The 21,764-nt window shown below is 39.7% G+C and overlaps 2 protein-coding genes across 2 annotated transcripts; both read right to left on the reverse strand.

Annotated features, from left to right (window-relative positions):
• Window positions 1–72: 72 nt before the first annotated feature.
• lrrc1 (leucine rich repeat containing 1) lies at window positions 73–14,928 on the reverse strand. Its single transcript, XM_061285249.1, has 14 exons — window positions 14,345–14,928; window positions 8,650–8,767; window positions 8,456–8,534; window positions 8,024–8,113; window positions 6,280–6,336; window positions 6,124–6,187; window positions 5,582–5,656; window positions 5,097–5,241; window positions 4,912–5,030; window positions 4,527–4,610; window positions 3,596–3,711; window positions 3,285–3,457; window positions 2,100–2,239; window positions 73–1,316 (listed from the first exon to the last, which is right to left on the reverse strand). The coding sequence occupies exons 1-14, from the start codon at window positions 14,501–14,503 to the stop codon at window positions 1,158–1,160; spliced, it is 1,578 nt and encodes a 525-aa protein (XP_061141233.1). The 5' UTR covers window positions 14,504–14,928; the 3' UTR covers window positions 73–1,157.
• A 1,020-nt stretch (window positions 14,929–15,948) lies between these two features.
• eloal (elongin A, like) lies at window positions 15,949–21,406 on the reverse strand. Its single transcript, XM_061285434.1, has 11 exons — window positions 21,270–21,406; window positions 19,818–19,874; window positions 19,633–19,745; window positions 18,771–19,551; window positions 18,603–18,702; window positions 18,356–18,523; window positions 18,159–18,256; window positions 17,675–17,855; window positions 17,412–17,526; window positions 16,599–16,699; window positions 15,949–16,409 (listed from the first exon to the last, which is right to left on the reverse strand). Exons 1-11 carry the CDS (start codon window positions 21,345–21,347, stop codon window positions 16,348–16,350), a joined length of 1,854 nt encoding a protein of 617 aa, XP_061141418.1. The 5' UTR covers window positions 21,348–21,406; the 3' UTR covers window positions 15,949–16,347.
• Window positions 21,407–21,764: the final 358 nt, after the last annotated feature.

Here is a 21,764-nt window from a genome sequence, read left to right on the forward strand (position 1 = left end):
ACTTTTAAAATGAAATATATATTAATCTTAAAGTATTACATGATGAAAGTCAAAGTAATTAGAAACACAACATTTAGTGTTGCACTTATTTTATTGATCAGTGGTTAAAAGTCCTTCAGATCTCAAGGTTGAAAAATCTCTAAGATCTGAATTTGTGCAGTTTGATCAAGAAATAATTAAAAACAAATAAAACAACTCTTTATGAACCTGGTCCACAAATCATACACTATATGTCTTATAAAAAAAAATGAGATTGGAGAGAGGTTGTGCATTACACTAGAATTTCTCTAACTGCATTTCTAAAGGATGTCATTTTCGTTTAGTTCTGGAGCGAACGTCAGACCTATCAACCCTTCACTGGTTATTCTGAATAGTACTCTTGAAAAAGGACAGCTGTATTTTGGCATCTATTTTGAGAAACATGACCAAACAGTAAATTGTATTTTGTCATTGATGAACTGAAGTGCAGTTATTTAAACAGATGCTCAAAAAAAGGCTTCAAGGTCATCGTACTCAATGACATCTAAATGGACTGAATAAGACATGAGTGAATGAGATTTTGTTTGTTTCCTTTTGATTTTTAAAGAAGAAAAAAGTACCAAGTTGAAGACTGAAAGAAAAGAAAAATTAAAAACAAAAAATAAATTTGCTATACATATCTATTTACATTGGAGCTGCCAAGAAAAATATAAAAGTATTCACATGAGACTATACAACAATCTGTAATCAGTAGATCCAAAACCTGTTTTTATATACGCCCAAAATGGAAAAAAAAAATCACCCAGTGTTTAAAAAATAAAAATAGATATAGAACACATACATACCACATTTAAAATGCTTTGACTGTATTATAGAGATTTAAAATAATAGTGCAACTACCTAGTGTCTTTTTTTTCATTTAAAAGGCATTTAAAACCATATGAGCATTATTGCTGTGGATGTGAATTAGAAACAGGAAGGCACAACAGCCCTGAGGGAGCACCAAGCTTTACAGGCGTTCCAGGGTTCAATCACAGGACGGGAAGGCCACAGCAGGGTTTGTCGAATTAAAGGAAGGAGGGGGGGGGTGGGGGGGGGAGTTGCTGGATTGTGCGGGTCGAGTTGCTAAAACACGCAAGGGAGGTAAAAACACAAATCCAAAAAGGTAAAAGTATAGGTCACACAGACGTGGTCACATTGTCTGCCGCGTTATTGACCTCGTTCTTGTTGGAGTCCAGGCCTTTGGCGGCATTCAGGTCATTGCGGAGGTTCTCTGCAGCTTTCTTCATTGTTTTCAGCTCGCCCGGGTGGGGAGTGGCACGGCGCAGTAGCGTTCCCTGGGAGTACGCAAACTTGTGTTAATGGTGCACGCGGAGCACTTGTGGCCGACATAAGTGCTGCTGACGCTGCCACAGACACCAGCGTAAAAGCCAGTTTGCCTGGAACCACTTTCATCTCCATATACTGTAGCACAATCGGATATGAATAACTGGTTTGTTTTTAAACAAACAAAAAAAACGGTGAAATGGCGGATTACTGGCTTATGTTTACGCTGACTCTTGAGGATATTATTGCTTTTTACAGCTAAATCTTCTCCCTGAGAAACAAGTGGAGATGTCAAACAGTATTTAATGCTTTGAAAGCCATTGCTCATAAAAGAAGACAATCTGGAGTATATTTGTGGGACGGTAGTGTGGAAACAGGTTTTTGTTATAAAAATGTAACCTTAATGCGGATACATTTTAAAGTTCGAAATATAAATTTAATGTCATTTTTTTCCGACCCGAAAGAATTACTGAACTCTCCAAGTGATGAACGTCCTTTTATGCGACATCAAATTTAAACTTTGTCCTTGTGATATTTTAACTTTATTCTCTTAATTTAATTGTTTTGCCCTAATCCTCTTTTAAAGGCCATTATTCTTGCTTGTATTACATTTTTAATCAGTGAATAGAGCTGTCTATTACAACCAACTTGAAGGACAGCGCCCTAAAGGACTCATTTGCATATAAACAGGGACCACTTGGCTGTGTCGGACAGATTGATGTGATACCCTGTAAATGGTTTTTTGTTGACCCATGCTGGCAACACTGTCATACCCTTGCGTTTAAGGCTCTCACCTTTTCATCGTCTTCCTCCTCATCATCATTCAGGAAGTGAATGGCGCTGATCCTGTTCATGGCTTTGTTGTCCCACGTGTCATCTGCCATGTCATTCACCAGGCTCTCCAGAGCTCCGAAGCGGGCGAGATTATCAGAGCCTGCAGTTGTAAACACAATTTATTTAATGCTGACATTGAGACCGAAACGAGTGGGCGAATAATGGAGTCCATATCAGTCAATACACATGGGATGAGTCATTGCAAAGTCATGAAACGAAAGCTCTCATTATTCATGAGACAGTGGTCAAACTGCCAGATCAAGCTTCAAATCCCGTCTTAGTCGCAGACGTACAACAATGCAACCCACCACTTTTCAGGAGGAAACAATTCCTTAAAAACTCAACCCAAGGATGTATGATAACGCGTTAAACCGCTGTTTCCAACGGCAAAAGAGCCAGCATTGAGGCGTGTTTTCATACAGAGAAGGCGAGCTTATAATGGAAGTAAGCCAGTGGCTGTTAAGCCTCTTTAGCTGTCCAATCTACCACATTTCTGAGTAACATCTCCTAAGAAAGCCTCAAGGGGCAGCCTGGGTGATCTCCTTCAGGCGCTGTGATCCTATACAGGATATACTCATGATCAACAGATTCTCTCGAGAAGGATCAGAAGAGCAAGAAGTGGGCATCTAATACATTTGCGATCATGGAGGATGAGAGAGGATGATGAGGAAGATCACTCTAATGTCACTAGGGAGGGAAGTTTACTTGTTGGAGTTGGCAAACGATGGGGAGAATTTGAGTTATAAAAGTTATTGCGTTTTCTTTTCATGGTCGTAGCAATATAAAAGTAAAAACGAAAATGTGTACCATAATACAAGAATAATATATTATCGTAATTTATATTCTTTGTTTCAACAATATTTTAATATAACTAATCAAATTTGTTACAACTTTTAAATGCCACAACAGACCTTGGCAGTCACGCCATGTTTGTGTTTCAACAAAATAAAAGCGACGCTTCAAGATGTCATTAACCAATAAGAACACCAGGGGTCGCGCTATATCCTTTGCATCTAATCTGGGTGACTAGCAGCAAATTTTGCAAGGGTCATTCACAGACAGTAACTAATTGTCCAGTTCAGTCATGTTCAGTCCAAACGTCTGCGGCTAGCCATAAACCTATCCTACAATAAAACAGCATGTACCTTTGTTATCAGACTCAAAGGGCTGTTGGGGCAGCAGCACGCAGGTGAGAATCATCTCGCCCGAATCAGGGTCCTTGTCAGTCTGAAAGGTGAGGAGTGGCTGGGACTGGTTTTCGGACAGCCATAAAGCCTTCAGGCGAAGCGTGGTCAAAGACAAGGGTAAGTGGTCAAGCCTGGTGGAGACACACAGCACAACACAGCAGTCCTATTTGTGATTTACCACAACAATTTCTAATGACCAAACATTTTGGGCAAAATCTGAAATGACAGATCAATCATCCTGCACTACTTTACAAGTGAAAGGAACAGACCTATTCCCAGAAACGTCAAGCACGTGCAGCTCAGTTGCTTGCGACAGCTCCGACGGTATCCTCGTCAGTCGATTCTCCCGCACACAGAACACATTCAGGCCACTGCAGCCTCCGATCTGGGGAACAAAAACAATAGGATTGAATGCAACCAGCAGCCTGGGAACAAAATCAACAAAGTGTAACAGCGCGTAAAAGCGGGAGATTGTATCTGTTTGTCGACTAAGAATAATGGAATGGGAAAATCTGCTTTTTACTCCCACTAAGAAACATGGACGAAGATCGGTCGGGTACCATTGGAACACTTTGTTCCAGAAATATCAATGGCACTCTAGTCCAGTTAAAAGTCGATGTAATGTTGCAGTGCCACCTAAACTTAGGAACAATTAGGCTCCCACTTGATGAGCCATCTAATCTGACAAGTAATCTATTAATCTGCTCAAATGCAGTGCAATATGTTAAAAGGTTAAATGAGAGTAAAATGCTTCAACAGTGTCGATTAGTGTCAAAAGGTAAATATTCTGGCAAAGACCTCACAGTGCCAAATTGTACGGTTGCGAGCTTGTGGGAGAAAAATGAAACGTAATTGAGATCTATACATGTAGACCGTCAAGTAGCTCGGCTAAGCACAACATCAACGCCGTGCACCGTGGTTACAATGTGAGCGTTGATGTCATGTAACTGCCTCTTTGACAAAACAATGACAGTGACATCATTGTAGAGGCCAAGTGTTCCATTATGTTTCTCCAAGCTCCGCATCATTAAGACACAAGACCATTGTATGGCGTCCAGAGGAGCCCCTGACTTAGAACTCAGAACAGCCTCCACTTAAACAGATATCACTCGAAGAAGAACGTGCAGATGCTATCGAGACTTTCAGATAATGCTCAACGAGTTAGTTAGATGCATTGATGGTTTATAGTTGAAGACAAACCTCTTTGGGCAATGACGTGAGCAGATTTCGGTCACAGTTGAAGTTGGAAAGCCGCTTCAATTTTCCTATGCTTCTTGGTAAAATCTATCGGAGCAGCAGACAATGACATGTTTATAACCCAACCATATTCTGGGTACATCATCTTCCAGCACACCTTTTTTTTTTTTTTTTAAATAAGTGAATCAATTGCATAAATGCCTGACAGTTTATAGAAAGATAACCTTTCGTTCTACTTATTCAGCAACAAACATTCGTAAATAGCCATGCAAGATAGACATTTCTGCCTTTCACTGAAAGCAAGCATTGCCATAAGTCTTTTTGAAAGCGCCAAGTACACACAATGTTTTCATTCCACTTCAAATACAGTAGTGTGTTCCAGACAAACCTGTATCTGATTCTCTGTGAGCACAAGTTCAGTAAGACTTTCACAGTCACCAATACTCTCTGGCAGGTACGACAGTCTATTCTGATCGGCTTTCAGAATGGACAATTTGCGTAATTTTCCTGTGGGGAAAAGAGCAAAAATAAGTCTTACAATGTAGTGAACGCTTAAATTTTGAGGAACGTTACCAATGCTTTCCGGTAGCGCTTCAATGAGATTCTGTGACACCAGCAAGTCCGTAAGTGCCAACAGGCTTCCCAGTTCCAACGGAAGTCGCTCCACTTTGTTTTCAGACACATCCAAACACAAGAGGCTCTTCATGTTGCCCATTTCCTGAGGTTTCATTTAAAAAAAAAAATAGACACATTTAAGATTCAAAATGGCTCTCCTAACAACAATTTACATAAATCTATTTTGAATGTATCTGGTAAAGTGGACCCACGAAAGTCAAACACAATCCATTCAAAGAGGACTTTGACTTGACTAATTTTACCCTTAATAAATGAATAAAATACAATATATTATATTTAAAGTTTGCATTACTTTGGTAAAACTCCAATAAACATCCATCCATGTTTTATACATGGTTCATGTAATTATTTGGCGATTTTAAATGTGTGAATGGATAAGAGACAAAGAGCTGATCTGGAAATAAACTGCATGATGATCTTACCGCAGGTATTTCAGCCAACTGGTTTCCGTCTAGCCACAAATCCTTTAAACTGACAAGACAGCCTATTGTGTCTGGCTGTGTGGGGGGAAAGAATGTCACAATGGAATGAGCGAGAAAAAGAATACACTCACGACAAAACACAAGCGAATACAAGTCTTTCATAATCATCTGATTGTAATGTGGATTTGATTAATTCCTCAATAGATGTAAACAATATTTCTAATCTTGCATTTTGGACAACGTAAGGAGTCGTCTGTGGATTGTAGCACATCGACAAAATTATAACACAACAGCCACGTCACTGCAGCCGGCTTTTGGCTCTTGTGCCAGTAAATCGCACTCACACGATTTTGAGCGCTCACATAAGATTACACCCTAAAACCAAAGCTGGAAGCAGATGGCCCCCACCCATCTGCGTGATAAGACAGGGGGAAGCTGTTCTTGAGGAATTCTAATCTACTCTGGTGTGATGACAGCAAGGAAATGGAGAAAAGTTTCGTGTCAGGGAATACAGCTTTCCCAGAATCCGCAAAGAAACTTACCAAACTATATAATTCATTATTTCCTAAATCGAGTTCTTCCAGTCTGTGGAGCAAGGAGAGTGAACTGTGGATCCAAAGAGAAACATTCCATAGTTAACAGGTTGAAGTCTTTGGGGGAAAAACACCGCAACAAGTCAAGCAAATTAGAATACTCACTCCGGGAGGAATGTCAAGAGATTTTCTCTGAGTTCTAGTGATACCAAATTGGAGAGGCTGCAATGACAAGGCAATGTTTGAGTAACACTTCTAAATTGACATAAACACTCAGAGTGCTTTTAAAACAAAGAGAGGGGACGAATTAAGTCGACCCGCAAACAGCCATAAAAGACCTCTTTGCCATCTTGATGTAAGGAACAGGAAACATTACAGAGGCCGGTCCCATCTTATCGCAAACGGCAGCGGCCTAAACAACCCAATGGCTTGAACAAAAATGTCTCATGGGCCATCAAAAGAGCAAAGTACAGTACAGTGTTTATCTTTGAGTGATGTTTGTGTACGTCTTGTACCCGATTAATGGACGCTTTTATGACGGCAAGCTTTCACTCGCACCACACAAAGTTCATCTCGGTGCTTCCTTCCAAAGATTGCATGGAAGTGTTTAGAAAGTACTTTTATGGGTTTCGAGTCGTACAATAGTTCCTTGAGTGACCACATGGAGAAATACTCTGCGTCATTCAGGTGTTTTTCAAAACTGCCTGCTTTTACAAGCAAATTCTGTGGCTAAAAATCATCTTATCCTTTTGGTCAAGATTTTAGACATCCTTCACAGGACTAAGAGTCTATAATAGTTCCATCTGAAATGGAAATATATGTTAATTAAGTCAGTGAGACAAAGTCTGATTCCGTCTTAAGCCGTCAATGATTCAAGCAAAGTTTTCATGTCTGAGCCGGAGACATTTTTCATCAGGCGAAACTCCTCTGATGCCATCCAACCCATAGAACATCCATTTATCCTCTTCGGATGTTGTAATCTTCCCTTACTGTTTTCTTTAGCCTGGCGTCTTGGAGATGAGCAGTACTCGACTCCGAGCATTACGCAAGCGCCGAGATATGGGACATATGGGCGCATAAGCCGTACCGAGAGGAACAAGGTGCAGGGGGGATCATTTGACCCCCGTGTGCTATATTCCACGGCTGTAATCCTTGCAGACTGCACAAGCACATGTTCAAGATGAGTCATTGGATGAAAAAGGAATGGCTAAGTTTACTCGGAAAATTAGTTCAATATTTAATTCATCACAAGATGATTATACCATGTACTTTAATCATTATACATCTCAACCTACAGTGTAATCAAGTCAATTAAATATTAAGTAATAATTGAGTATCTTTATCTTCGCAGAGTCAAATACTTTTATTTATCTATGTATTTTTTTTAGATCATATAATGATAATTGGATCAAGTGCTACAGAGGCTGTACGGCTGGAAGTTTACAATATTACCAACATACATCATGAAGGCCACTGAGGTCCATCCATCCAATTTCTATTTATTACAATTTTAATATTTCTTTTCTTTTAAATTTCACGGACAAATAACACACACAGCACCACAAGGTATGAAGCAGGACGTCACTCTATTGCATTTGAACTCCAGATTGACCTCAGCAAGTATGAGAGGATCAATTTGGTTTCCTTTTTATCTTTGACTCTTTGTTTTTTTTGGACACAATTTATTCCAATGGGATCAACTGGCATTATGGAAGTCATCACGCTCGACTGAAGCATACTTGATGGCAACTCAGTTCGGCTGGTTTCAGATTATGCTTTTTGTTTGTCTATTTATGCCTCATTTCAAAAGAGCCAGCAGTAAGTGGTACCAATGAAAGAATATACAATTCATGTTGTGATGTATTGCCTTATGTCAAGGCAAATCTAACGCGCTGATGCTGTGACTTACTTTCCAATATTATCTGGGAGGACTTGCAATGAGATGTCATTAATGGAAAGGCATGTTAGATTCCGGAGCTCTGGAAAGCTTTCAGGTAGCCTGACAAAACAAGGAAAGATGCAAAAAAATATGAAATAGTTAGCATTAGTCTGGTACATGTTTCTAGTTTAGTCCATGAAATACCAAGAAAACAGTGATATCTCGTATGAGGCAATAAAACCCTTTGGCTCTGGTCTCCTAATGGACTCTTATTTACATATTTTCCCCCTCTCTAACTGTTTTGCTTCCAAACCATTAGCGCTTGTCAGGCGTTGTCATGATCATCTTCATTACAGCACATCTCACAATAGTTCAAATGCTCGCCGTGGTCACGCCTTGTTCCCCGACAACAATATAATGTGTTTTTCATTTCCCTTTTTCTGTGAATAACTGTCAAATTACCTTGTTAATGGATTCCCACTGAAATCTGCCACTTGGAGGGCTTTACATTGCGAAATGGTCTCTGGGATTTCCATAATATCTGCACAAAAGAGCAAAGCAGACAGTTAAAGGATGATGATATTAACGGTCCTTAAAGAAGTGCTCAAAAAGATGAAAACTTTCAAGCAAGAAACCAAATTCACATCAGTAATTACCATTCCGTGATACATCCAGCTCTACAAGTTGCATGAAGTTGGCTATTTCTGGAGGAATCCTCTGGATCTCATTGTCACTCAGGCTGAGTTTTCTTAGTTTCACCAGCTGGAAAAATGGCTGTAAAGGAAAAAGAATAAAAATAAAAAAATGAATGAAATAAATATATATTTTGTAATGTCAAATTGTGTATATGAGCCACTTTGAATACAAGTATAAATATGAGAATAAAAGTTATTCTGAAAATAATTGAATTTTTGTTTGAATACAATTACAATAATGGCATGACATACTGGGAGAATTAAAACGTGCACTGCAGACTGTTACATTTTGACAGATGGGAAATTTTGACATAGGACAAAATGCAGTTCAAATGCCACAAAAAAAAAATACACCTTAATTCAAGTAAGGCTACATTTACATTAGTCACGATAGCTCCATTTTTAAATCAATCATCAATCTGAGTCCCCACCCATTAAATTCCAAAGGCAGCCAACACTGAATCAACTCAACTGCCGCCCAGTCCAGGGTGTTGTGTGTTTTTGTGCGCTAAGATGACCTGGGTTGGAAGACAGCTTCCCGTGCCCCTGAACAAGATAAGCGCCGATGGATAAAGTGCCATGACGTCATCAGCAAGGTCGCTTTTTTGATTTGCAACAATGTTTACAACTGATGCCTTTAGGAAGACTCACAAGCGGATTTATTACTGAGATTGTGAGGGAAGATTTGCAGATAGTTGGCGGTAGAACAGAGGACACAGGGTGATGGCAAAGGATTTTTTGATGTGGCAATCTCTGAGTACAGTTAAATTGAAAGGGAAAGAAGTCTACGACTGCTAAAAATGACCGGTGTAGCCGGTTTGCATGAAATTGAACGCAATCATTCAACTTCCTACCGTTCATGCAAACTCCTGCTAAATTTCCGTGTATCAATCCACCACTCATCTATTATGACTGTACTTGACAAACTCCAAACAAAAGTAAACCTCTCTGCTGTGCAATGTGTTTTTCTTTTCAACGCAAAACGGTACAGTATGCACCAGGAAAAGAAATATACAGGACTGAAACTAATTAAGAGCTAGAATCAACTTGCACTGAGCGCAAGCCAACTGGCAGGCCCATGTAGTTGATACATGCACATACTTGACACGGCTCACCAGAAGCAGCAGTCGTGCCTGTGTGACAAAGGAAACAGTTTGGTCTCATTTTTATTGTGCTGATTGTGCACCAAGTGTTTACAAAATGACAATAAAGTCTGTCTAAGTCTAACAAGTTAAAATTTCATGATTTTTACCCAAGTGCTAACTAATAGAGATAAAAGACTGTGGAATTATTTTTGACCATCTACACGGAAAAATATTGACATTTATTATATCACAAGTAGTATGTTTTATGGACAATGGTGATATCTAATCTTATCTTTATCTTTCTACCCGGGGGATGAATGAAATATCTTTTGCTGGGTGGCCTACTAAATGCAGATGACTGCAATCATCAGAAGAGCTTGCAAGACTAATCTCCTTGTCTCAGTTAAATCGCTGTGACATTTTAGAATATTACAGCTCAACTGCAAAATGGCAGACACGTCGACTATCAACGAATCAAATCATTCTTCTCTTCAAACAAAGAAAGTAAAACACGTGCAATAAATATGAAGAGTTAGGTCTGAATTCCATTTGGCTTCAGTAATGCAAGCCATTAACATCACACATTAGGATGATCCGTAGCCAAAGTTATCAGTTCCACCTGCACTTTTCTAGCTGGCTGTGGCAAACTTGGAAGCCGGTATAATAATAAACAGGCGTACATTAAAATTCAGAGGGGGGGGGGGAAAAATAACGCCAATACCTGCGGCTTTATTCAGACAAAAGAATTCTAGCAGCACTTAAAAAATAATTAGCACAGAAATATCCAATTCTTTTTATAATGCTGTGAAGAACTTGTGACACTACAAACGAGTGAAGAGATTAAAAAAAAGACAGAACAGAGGACTCATTCTGATTATTGTGCAATGAGTACTTTTCAATAAGACACTGTAATGTATAGGCCAGACACAGAACACAATTTAATTGTGTGTTGTCCTAAAGTGTATGATAAATAACATCAATAATACCAAAGTCTGGACTCCACCCTAAAACTGCTGCACATCTAAGTCCGTTAAAACAAACCTTAATCCTTCATGGATACAAGCAGACACGCCAAGTATTTGGACCTATAAAACAAACAAATCACATTTTATCCACCCAAAAGCTGCAAATCTCAAATTGGCAATCCCATCAAAGACTTGTTCCTATATGCACTATAACTAATTTAACATGTGTTCCTTCCACAACATTCATTTGTGTCAAACAACAATCCCAGGCAAACAATAGTAGACTGAGACTCTTGTCACCGAAACACGCATCTCAAAAGAATAAGTTTCATAGCGCCGCTCTAATCTGCTTGACAGCGACGCTGACGAAAAGTGCATGTTTGCAAGTTCAAACCAGTTATTCCTGTTGATCAATTGCCTCCACGCCCCTCGAACGGAGAAAAAAAAAAAAAAAAAACTCACGTGCAATACAAAAACCCCAACAGGGTGAGTCAAGAGTTTAAGTCAATGATTAAAATCTTAGTTTCACCTTCAGCACTGTCTGTTTGGATTTGAGCGAGAGAGACAAGCAGCAGATGGTTGCACAGAACGTAAATAAGGTCATTGACTATGAACGTTCAGCATATGAGATAAATGGCTATTCAAGCCAATTAGACAGTAGAGTGGAGTGCAGCAAGGCAATTTGTATATTTCCTGGTAATCTGCCATCGTGGTTGTCCATGCTCGTCTGACGAGAGCCCCGTAAGCCATACGAATGGATACAACATTACATCGGCATGCTATTGTACATCACAGCAACAACCTTTAACACATTCTCGCATTGTAAATAATCTTGAACACACTCTCGAGTGAATTCTGTGATCTCATAATATATTAGGTACGTAAGACTTTCTTTCAAATACAGGACAATTGTGAACAATGCTTAGTTGTCTTTATTTAGTTTTGTTCTGCTAGTAAGTACCAATACAAAAAAATTGTATTGGTTCAAGGGGAAGGGCCGATAAAGTGTTGAACACACTTACGAAGTGCGAAGGTAAATAAAGATAATCTATTACTCAAGCAGATCACATAATAATCAACTGGCAGACCAATTGGTGATGCAACTCTGTTCTAGTGGCTCCACTACATGACTTTATGTGCCTCTTCTAACATCACATGGCTGACCAAATGCTATGTTATGGTTCACTCTATAATCATGTAGTAGGTACGAAGTTGGTCCAAAATAACATACCGAGTCTTTAGTCAGATGGATGCCAAGTGGCCAAACTTGACCAGGAGGAATTCCCCTCTCTAGTGTATTATGCAGAAATATGTCCGCAATATGTACGCAAGCAACTGCACAAGTGAGTTGACATGAAAACATTCAAATGACCCCTCCTCAATTCCAACAAAGCAAAGGGGATGTTTTAAATACTGGGCAAACCTCACGTTCTTCATTCTTTCTGAAAACGCTTTAGGTACTCATTCTCAAGCAGTTCCACGAAAGAGGTATTTGGGAGTTCCTCGCTTTGGTATTTGTCTATACTAAATCAATTGCTTGGAAGGGTATTACATTATTACAAGTACCAGCCCAAAATAAAACATTTTGAGGTCAATGCGGCACTTGAGGTTATAAATGAGCTGGTAAATATTTTATCTGAGGAAAAGCATAACCCCTTTGGGTGAAAAGTGAATGCCAAGCCATGTCCACTTATCCACCTCAGAGGCAAATTCCAGTCAGCAAGCACCGAAGTGGACAGAGCGCTAATATGAGGGTTCATCCAGTTCTATTTCTTGAGTTCACTCAGCAAGCATTGATGACATTAGTGACATGCCAGCAAGCATGATTAACCGCTTCCCTTTTTGGGCATGCTACTAAGAAACCCATCATTAAACTAAACATGCATAGAATACTGCCAAACTGCACTTGACACATTGCTCAATTGTGACGCGAGTGTATGAACGCCGTGTCAATGACAGTACACCTGCCAATAGCGTCCGCACACGCAGTAAAAGAAACGCCTCCTTCACACTTAAACTAGCAATAAAGTTTATCTGTGTTCATGTGCTGCGCCACGGGATTGTACTTTTCAGCTCAATGATTCTTTAAAAAGAAAACATGCTCACCTATTGGTATGATCAGACCGGCAACAGAAGTAACTATGCTGACAACTTTATAGACTTTTCTACATACAATAAATACATTTTTTTTAAAATGAAGTAGAAATACATGTCAGTAGATGTCATCATTCTTATGTCAATTTTATAATTATGGCCTACAAGTGCTTTTCAGATAAATATTAAGCTTAGTTTGACCACAACTATGAGAAGTGAAGTAACAGGACATCCCACTCAGACCGTTGCCATCGCAACGCTTCTGGGCAACACTAGCATCGATGCAGGACTTCATTCACAGTCAGGTGAATTCTCCTAGCCAAGTAAATCAGAAGGATCAGGTATAAGGCTCAGTAAAAAGTTAATTTTACTCGAGTCAATCAAGTGGTTTTGTATGGACGCGGGAGGAATTGAAAATGAACCTCTGGGTTTAACGTACACGACTTGAGGTTGACGCAAAGAAGAATTTGCAAACTAGTGTTGTCCCACTGATGAAAATGAGCAAAACTAAAGTGGTCGGACAGAAACCACTTCTGAATTTCAGATTGCATGCGTAATAATGTTGAATAGAGACTAACTAATTTTGCAAATCCTAAAAGTAGCCAACTTAATCCAGAAGAGCAGGGTGGAATGGGGACAAATTTATGTTTTCCATCTTGGGGGCCAGCTATTAATCTTGCCTTCTATTTGGCCACTTGAACCTCTGTTTTATCACACAAAGTTGTCAATCAGGGTCACGTGCAGTATTTGGCTTTCACACAGGGCATTGAAAGAGAGGTCATTTTGGTGAGTTAATCTTAAATTCAGTGAATTTCCGACAGAAATGTTTCTCTGTTTCCTTGGAGGGGGAAACAGCAAATAGATAGGATATCACAGTTTAATTACTTTGACCCACTTTACATGCCATCTCTTTCTGATTGTACCTCAAGCTATAGGCCTACAGTGCACTTCCTGGAGATGTTCTTGCCATGACTCATGTCTGTGACTTTTTCAGAGAACAATCAATCAAATATATTGTTAATAATAATAAGGCCATAAAATGACTGCACATGTTACATTTATGATCAGTCAATGCTTACATGTGCAATACAGACGTGTTTGTTGTGTTGACAGGTCGAAATGACAGTTTATGCCCGAGTTTTATTTTAAAATGTGCAGAAATGATTGAGTGTTGCATTTAACGGGAGAAACGTTAAAAACTCTGGCTTCTGTCTGACAGCAGCACACTTTGCGTTTAAAGGCCACAAGAATTCATGTGGCCGACAGTTAACCCGTGGAGCGGCGTGTTGTGCAGGAAATCTCCACCTTGACGGGTTTGCCTGCCTTGCTGATCTTGCGTAATGATTGTCCCCGGGTCCCAGTGTATTCTCACGGGATGGATGGATCAGCTCAGCGGCCTGCTGATCCGTGTCACCTCCACTTACAACTTCAACACTGAATCGAAGCGGCCTTTTGTGCTTATGAGCGAGTGGGTGGGGAAAGGTGCACGGAAGCTACTCGTGGCTCGCTTACCTTGGGCAAGTCTCGAAGTTGGTTGGCGTCAAGTAGAAGTTCCTCCAAACTGCGTCCGTAGCGGTAAATCTCATCTGGCACAAAGAGCAGCGAGCAGTGGCGTCTATCGATCATCTCCACATGACGGTTGCACCGCCACAGGGGGATACAGTGAAACATCACGGGGGTGGTGCGGATGAATGTCGTACCCAGACGAGAAACAAACAGACCTGCTTGGGGGAATGCAACAGATTGCCGTGACGGGACAGTCCCGGGTTGGAAAAAAAATACCGGCACACAATGCTAACAGGTGGTTCGCTGCAAAACTCCAGCTGTAAAGTCCAAGGTGGTGTTTGTTAAGTGGCGATCAACATGGGAATCACTCTCCGTCTGTCGTCAGTTTGCTTATTTGAAGGCACCCGCCTATCACCGCTCCGCCACCGCCGCTGGGAAACACCGCCACTTTTAACGCATGGAAGCCGGGCTACATCTCCGTGGGGCGGGGGGGAAACAGAACCATTGCCGTGTCTTTACGTAGTTCCCGAAGTTAATTTCTTCTCGCGTTCCGATTCTGACCCGGAACACTCACTCCCTCATTCCAATCCTACGTCATCACTCCTGGCGGCTCCTCCCACTCTCCTCCCTTGGCCGCCATGTTGGGACGGAGCGGGCCGCGACTGGGGGCAACTGATACTGATAAATATATCATCATATATACGGAAGAGGATTAGGGCCAGTGAAGAAAAATAGGGGGTGACAAGATTCCTACTTTTTTCTTCAGAATTCTGACTTTAAAGTGAGAATTCCCACTTGAAAGTCAGGATTCTGACTTTCAAGTGGGAATTTATTACTCAAACTTAATATTATCCTATACTACATTATACTATATTATATTTAACACTATAAACCGTGTCTGGTTTTTGTCCAATGTTATTGTGACGTCCACATATCAAATAATATCACTATTATATATCACCATTATTGCAATATATCACTAAGCATTGCAGCATGGAACCAGCTGGTGCTTGGATCACTGGGAATCGGTCCAGTAGGCCAATGTAATTATCATTATGCATCATTGCCTCTATTGCCTGGAATCTTATCTCATTCAGGCAAATTAAGTAGCTCAATGCGACATCATGACCAAAGATGATGGGCCCTGCTTCATTAAACCAACATTAATTTTGTTCTGAGAAGTGATCTCAATAGCTGCCACATCAGCATCATTACATTAATGTAGACAGCGCCTCAGGATATGAAGCAAGAGCCACAGTACTGTTCTGACTATCTTGATTGTGATCATAAATATTATGAATAACCTCAAATAAAATCATAATTAAAAAAATCACCAGTTCACCACCGAGTAAATCTAGGGCTGTGGGGGCCCCGGGCAGCAGTCTGTTTCATTTTCTTTTTGGAAGTCTGCCGCACTAACATGCCCTTTTTACTTTTTAATACAATGCATTCACTTTGTTTTCAGTCCTGCCCACAGGATCCAGTGATTCAATGATAAATTAAGTGACTAGTTGTAAAAACCTGAGGCACTTCCAAATCAACTGTAACAAAAGAGCAGCACCCCCTCATAATTACTATATAAATAAAACATTTTTATAAAATTCTGGAGCTGTCCTTGGTTGAAACGAGATAGATTAAAATAAGTCACCAGAAAAAGAAATATTAGCATGGAGGACAGTCCAATTTAAAATGTATTTAATTGAAATACAGTACTGTAGTATTTAAAAGTATGAGGGGTCTGTTGTCGTGCCCTTAACTGTAGAGAAACAATTTCCCAAACATCCGCTAGAGGGAGCCACACCCTTTTTGGTAATTCGGAGATTTATACCCCCCCTCCCCATTGACCAGTTTTGCTTTTTGTGACTGTTTATTATTCACTCGTGGGGGAAAATAACATTTCCAAAGAAATATAGTACTCATCTGGATTTGTTGTCACACAGTAATCCAAAGTGAACAGTGTCAATGACCATGACAAAACACAAAGGGCAAGATCATTCAAGTGCCTGCAGTTATCGTCGACCCAGCTGCTTCTTGAAGGCCTTTAGGGACTTTGCCATCATTGGCGCCACCCCTGTGTTGACAAACATGACAAAAGATTATGCAAGCTGCAATAAAATGGGCAGAGTCCGCTATATGGCCTACAGACTCATTAAAACATCCTTATTTTTATAGGATGACCATGCAATAAAAATACTCAGCTCTTTTTGAGGAGTTGCAACAAACCAACAGAATTCCGTCAAAACACTCATGGGAGCCTCACTTGTTTTCTTGCGAGGGTCTTGTGTGCCGCTGCTGCTGCTGCCACTGTTGTTCTTTGCGGATTCATTGCTCAGTTTTGATCTGCTGTCCTGGGACTTGACACTGTGTATAAAAGTTGGCAGAAATTTTGTACTTTTAAGCCAATTTAAAGCATGACACCAAACACTAAAGCCTGATAGTTGGCTAAGTCGTTTTATGACAGTTTCTGAAAACACACACTATGATTCTTTTTATTGCTTTGCTAACAGTGGATTTGCGTCTGAACCAATTATGCTATTATGCTACATGACAAGAGTTGCATATAACAACAAGAAAACCAGTCTCTTAAGCAAGCTTGACATGTTTAAATAATCCAAGGGTGTGTGTATTAGAAATGTGTGGCAAGTGTGTGGTAAGTGCTCACCGACCATTCATTTTAGTGCATATATAGTCTGTTCAAATTTGTGGCATAAAGATCAAACCAGATAATTTATAACCTTTTTCTGTTAGAATAACCTATTACGTAACAAAATTGGGTTCATAATTAACCTTCATTGTAACATGTTAAATGGAAGTCAGCACACACAGGCCACCATTCAAAGGCCTCTGATTAACTGCAAATAAAGTTCTGAAGTTCTCGTAGGTTTTTCCTGACAAACTTCTGGTCTGCTTGGAGCCCATAGATTATTTATATCCACTTCCTGTCGAAGCGTAGCACAAGACCCATTTGTCTCAGCATTTACTCAAATTTTTAACTTATGAGCCTTAAATTAGGCCCCTTCAGCTCAGACATTACTATCGGTGTCTCAAATAATTTAGGAGAGTCAACACATACTTGCTCCTGGGTGGCTGAGGCTGCTGAACCGCAGTGCCGTGGATTTCTTGTTGGATACGCACGTCTCTCGGTGGCTTAGCAACAGTGTGAATAAATGCCATCTTCACTTGCCGGCCTGAACAGAGACGAGAGGAGTGCACGTTATAAAAAAATAAAATAATCAACAGTTGTCTCAAATTTCAACTCTGTGAATGTTAGTATGGACAAGAATTAAGGGTCTGATGATGATTTTTTTGTTTGTTTTTAATAAATCTTGCGCACACCTTTAGGTTTCTTGGAATGATCCATAATAATTTTTTTGGCTAACGACTGGAACTTTCTTTCCCGCTCCTCAGAAAGTCTGATGTACATTTCTTTCCACGACTCGTACTGCTGAAGTTTGGCATCCTTGAAGTCCCTTTGGCAGTGTTTCCCCCACAGGTGGTCTGTCACTCCGATGTAGACCTGAAAACACAAACGATAAAGATTCTACACTCCTACTTAAATGTAGAAATATTCGGTATATTTGAATCATTCACTATGTAGTCAGGAGGTCTGCTCATCGACGGCCCATTAAATGCAACTCGCTGTTTATGAGGTCAGAATGTTAAGCTATTGTTCAACCAAAGTGACTAAGACATTGTGGCTTTTATTTCCTCTTGTGTGACGAAAGCAATAAAAGACTGCAGTTAGGAGATTTATGCAGACTACACAGAAGAGGCTTCGGCAGGCGTCTAGTTCTAAGGTCTATTCTAAAATTCTTCTTACCGGATTGCATTCCTCAATACGCAGCAACTGCTCCGGCGTACACTTCTCCAATACCGGCTCAAGGATTTCAAACGGGACTCCGCCAGTTTCATAGAGCACTGACAAAAAGAGAAGGATACAAAAAAGCAACAGAACCTTAAAACCTCTGTAAAAATATATGATTAAAATAATTTTAAAACATTTTAGGCCTCGTTCACAGTTAATGTTGTTTTGCAGCGTGCGGATACACTGCTGGTACAAGCTCATCATTGTAGGGAGGAAGACCGTCTTGGCTCCAGAGTAGACCTGCATTTTTTTGTTTAGCCGCTGGCCTGTGAAGAATGTAGAGTCCTCTGGCAGGTCTTCAAAATCAGGCTCCCTCTCAACTTAATAACAAGCAACAAAAATGTAAGGTTTATATATTAGTTAAGTAGAATGCATCGTTTCTTGGGACGTGCTATATACCTTTCTTCTCGAGGTATTCAAAACTGGAGGCTTTGTCACATTCCGGTAGAAAGGTAGGTATAGGAATGTGAAGATGGTCCTTTGGAGATTCCAGAAACATCTGAAATCCAAGTTGATCAAAATTTAACCAGTTGTTCAAAAGCAAAATGTTTCCTTTTAGTGAAAGACCTTTTTGGGAGAAACGGGAATCCTCGGGGACTCGGTGTGTTTGACAGGAGGCAGCTCCTTTATGACAATATTGATCCTTTTAGATGTTTTCTTTCCTCTGGGGCGATCATGCTTCTTCGAGACCTCCTGGTCGTAGTTCAAGTACGATTCAAAAGACATGGATGGCTCCTCCAGTCCACTCTCACTACTTTCTTGCTGTATTTTGGTCTTTTTATTTGAGGGTTCTGAAACGTCATCATGTTCAGACTCATCTTTCTTTTCTTTCTGCCGTTTCTTCCTTTTCCTGTTTTGGTCATCTGAGCTACTTGGTGATATGTCCAGTCGAGCATTATTTAAGTTAGGGGACTTCTCTGAGGGTTTGTCACGGGATGAGAAGGTTTCCGCACAGTCCCGTTGGGGTTTCTTTGATGGCTTTGACTTGTCTTTCTTTCTTTTCAAAGAAGAGCCCCCACAATCTAAGCCACTTTTGTGTCTCACTTGTGCCAGACGGTCTCCATTTTTCTTGTGCTTGGAAACGGAATAATCACATTTGTCCTCGAGAAAAGCATTTTTTAAACTCAAGATGCCATTTCCCAATGTCTTTGAGTCATCTTTGTCACTTGTTTTGCACTTGTCCTTTTTGTTTTTAGGATCAAGTATTTCCTCAGTATGATATTTTTCAGTCAAATTTTTTAAACCCTTGCAATTATTGTTGAAATCCTCTATTATATGGGCTCCATTTTTTAGGTGATTTTGGTCACTGATGAACAAATTGTCTGATATGTTTCCATCTTCTGGATCACTGCATTTAGGAGACAATAATATATATAACATAATACATTTTGAATTGTATTTTGTTCAGTTGGGGGGGAGTCACACACACCTTGTTGACTTCTTGGGGATTAATTTCTTCCAACCCTTGACCAGTGATTTGGATAATTCCCCAGCTTCTTTATGCTTGCGAAAGGAATTCACAGTTCTCCCGATTCCAGTTTCCTAATTCGTAAAGAGCAATCACTAATGAATGGACGATGAAATCAAATTCACATCCAAACATTGGCCACTTACAGCAAGAACATCTACTGTGATGTCTAGATGCTTGAGCTTCTGTAAGATCTTGAGAACCTGAAATGAAATTTATAAAGAAGTTGTAAATGCCACTTAAACATTTAAACCAGAAATATTTTGTTAGTGAACACAAATTTTAATCCGACACAAAACCTGACACACCAAATATGGTATTCTGGGTTTGGATTGCCACAGTTGCTGATTGTGCATTCAAAGTTGAAGCTATGTATGGAAATCTTTCACGCCCTCTTACTCCCAGCTATAAATGGACAAGCCCTCTGGCCTTTGACATACATTATTTACATTTAAACAAAGTGTGTGGCTTTAAGCTAAGCATATTTACATAGTTTAATACCATCTACTTTCAATGTTTCAGTTGTAAAAAGGCCCGGAGATGTGGAGGATGTCACAACTGATAGAAATGGTGGACAACAGTCATAAATTAAACAACTGGCAACTGGCGTAGCAATTTTTAGCAGCAAACCACCTCCCATTTACGTAGCCTGACACCACTTAGTGAGGCAGCCAAATGCATGGCATTGACTCAACTCCTTACTATTCTTTATAGTAGACAATTTCATGTACTAAGAATTTTTTTCTGCATTGGACTAAAGTACTTGTATCCATTCAGATGGTATATTGAGACAATGTTATTACTGTGTATGTTCAAATTTTAAGACCTTGATGATGAGTGAGTGGATTTTCACAATATCGAAATGAAAACCTAGCTTCGCTTTTAGTCTAAGTTAATATAATCATTTATAAATCTAATAAAAAAATAATGCATAATGGTTACTTGTGGGTGATTGTTTCCAAGCAACCTCTAAAAATTATTAATAATGGTCATGTAAAATAGGTGCACCGCCTTGCCCTTATTAGTGATTTGACATTAAAATGTAAATATTACAAAATTGTGCACATGATAAAACTAACCAAATGTTTATAATCAACATTGTTTTGAAAAAGAGAGTGAACGCAAGCAAGCAGTATTGTTAATTATTAGCCAAATAAATTTTAAAAAGTCAATTTTTTTACATTCTCACCTGGTGGCACCAATAAAGACTTTTATTTTGTAAACAGTTACCATATTTCAAATCAAATATTTCAATGAGCTATTCTCGTATTTTAAATTAATATTGTATGCACTAATTACTTCCGATTTTTTCTTATCCAATTTAAAAACATACACGCACAATATTATTTTTAAAACAGGTGCGTACATGCATGCCAGAAATGCATTCATACGAACTGTTTATCATTACGTGCTGAGTTAAACGTAATTTCTGGTGCAACAAAATAATTTTTCCAACGTTACACGACGCGATGGCTGCGTAGCCTGGTGACGGAGCGTCACTGAACTCATCACGATCAAGTGCTGATAGAGTAATAAATGAATGGTGCGTTTGATGCGGCCTACGTGTAGGAATATAGGAAGAATAAAACGTTCGCTACCGTGCCAGACTGTGGCGAGTCTGATAGCTGAAGTTTGAAGCGTATGACTCTCTTCACCACGTCCGAGCTTCCTGCCATCCCTGTGCGGCATGTGTGAGCGTGCACACACACCTGACGGACGGGCAACACTAATTATCAGTAACGGAAGCTGCAACGGCCACTTTAGTTTCCTGTGATCAAGTCCCAGTTACAGTCACATGTGTGACGTCACGTACGGGGAAGTTGTTATTATGATGTCATTGTAACACTTGATGCACGTGGAATTTGGAATGTTCAATAGTATACACAAACGATATATATTTGTCACTAATCGATTTTTGTGATCCTTTCTGTACAACTATAAATTACAGCCACTTGATTTATCCTACTTACCAACTGTTGAATAAATGGGGATCATAATTTTTGTTTTTGTTTTGTTTTCCACTGAGAGTCAGCAGTTGTCATTTAGTCACCCTTGTTCCAATTTTTTGCAAAGATTAAAAACGTTGATTTGTT

This window comes from Syngnathus typhle, linkage group LG8, assembly GCF_033458585.1.
Source record: "Syngnathus typhle isolate RoL2023-S1 ecotype Sweden linkage group LG8, RoL_Styp_1.0, whole genome shotgun sequence".
NCBI lineage: Eukaryota > Metazoa > Chordata > Actinopteri > Syngnathiformes > Syngnathidae > Syngnathus > Syngnathus typhle.

Bases quoted from the DNA above. Each gene is read 5' to 3' on its own strand.
- lrrc1 (XM_061285249.1), bottom strand. From the start codon at position 14,503: ATGTTTCACTGTATCCCCCTGTGGCGGTGCAACCGTCATGTGGAGATG. The intron at 4,611-4,911 runs GTTTGTCTGGAA...CTGCTCCGATAG, and splicing joins TCACAGAGAATCAGATACAG to ATTTTACCAAGAAGCATAGG. The intron at 2,240-3,284 runs GTACATGCTGTT...TTACAACTGCAG, and splicing joins CTTTGAGTCTGATAACAAAG to GCTCTGATAATCTCGCCCGC.
- eloal (XM_061285434.1), bottom strand. From the start codon at position 21,347: ATGGCAGGAAGCTCGGACGTGGTGAAGAGAGTCATACGCTTCAAACTT. The intron at 17,527-17,674 runs GTGTGCGCAAGA...GTCTCTGTTCAG, and splicing joins TCATTCCAAGAAACCTAAAG to GCCGGCAAGTGAAGATGGCA. The intron at 16,700-17,411 runs GTATGTGTTGAC...TTTTATACACAG, and splicing joins CCTCAGCCACCCAGGAGCAA to TGTCAAGTCCCAGGACAGCA.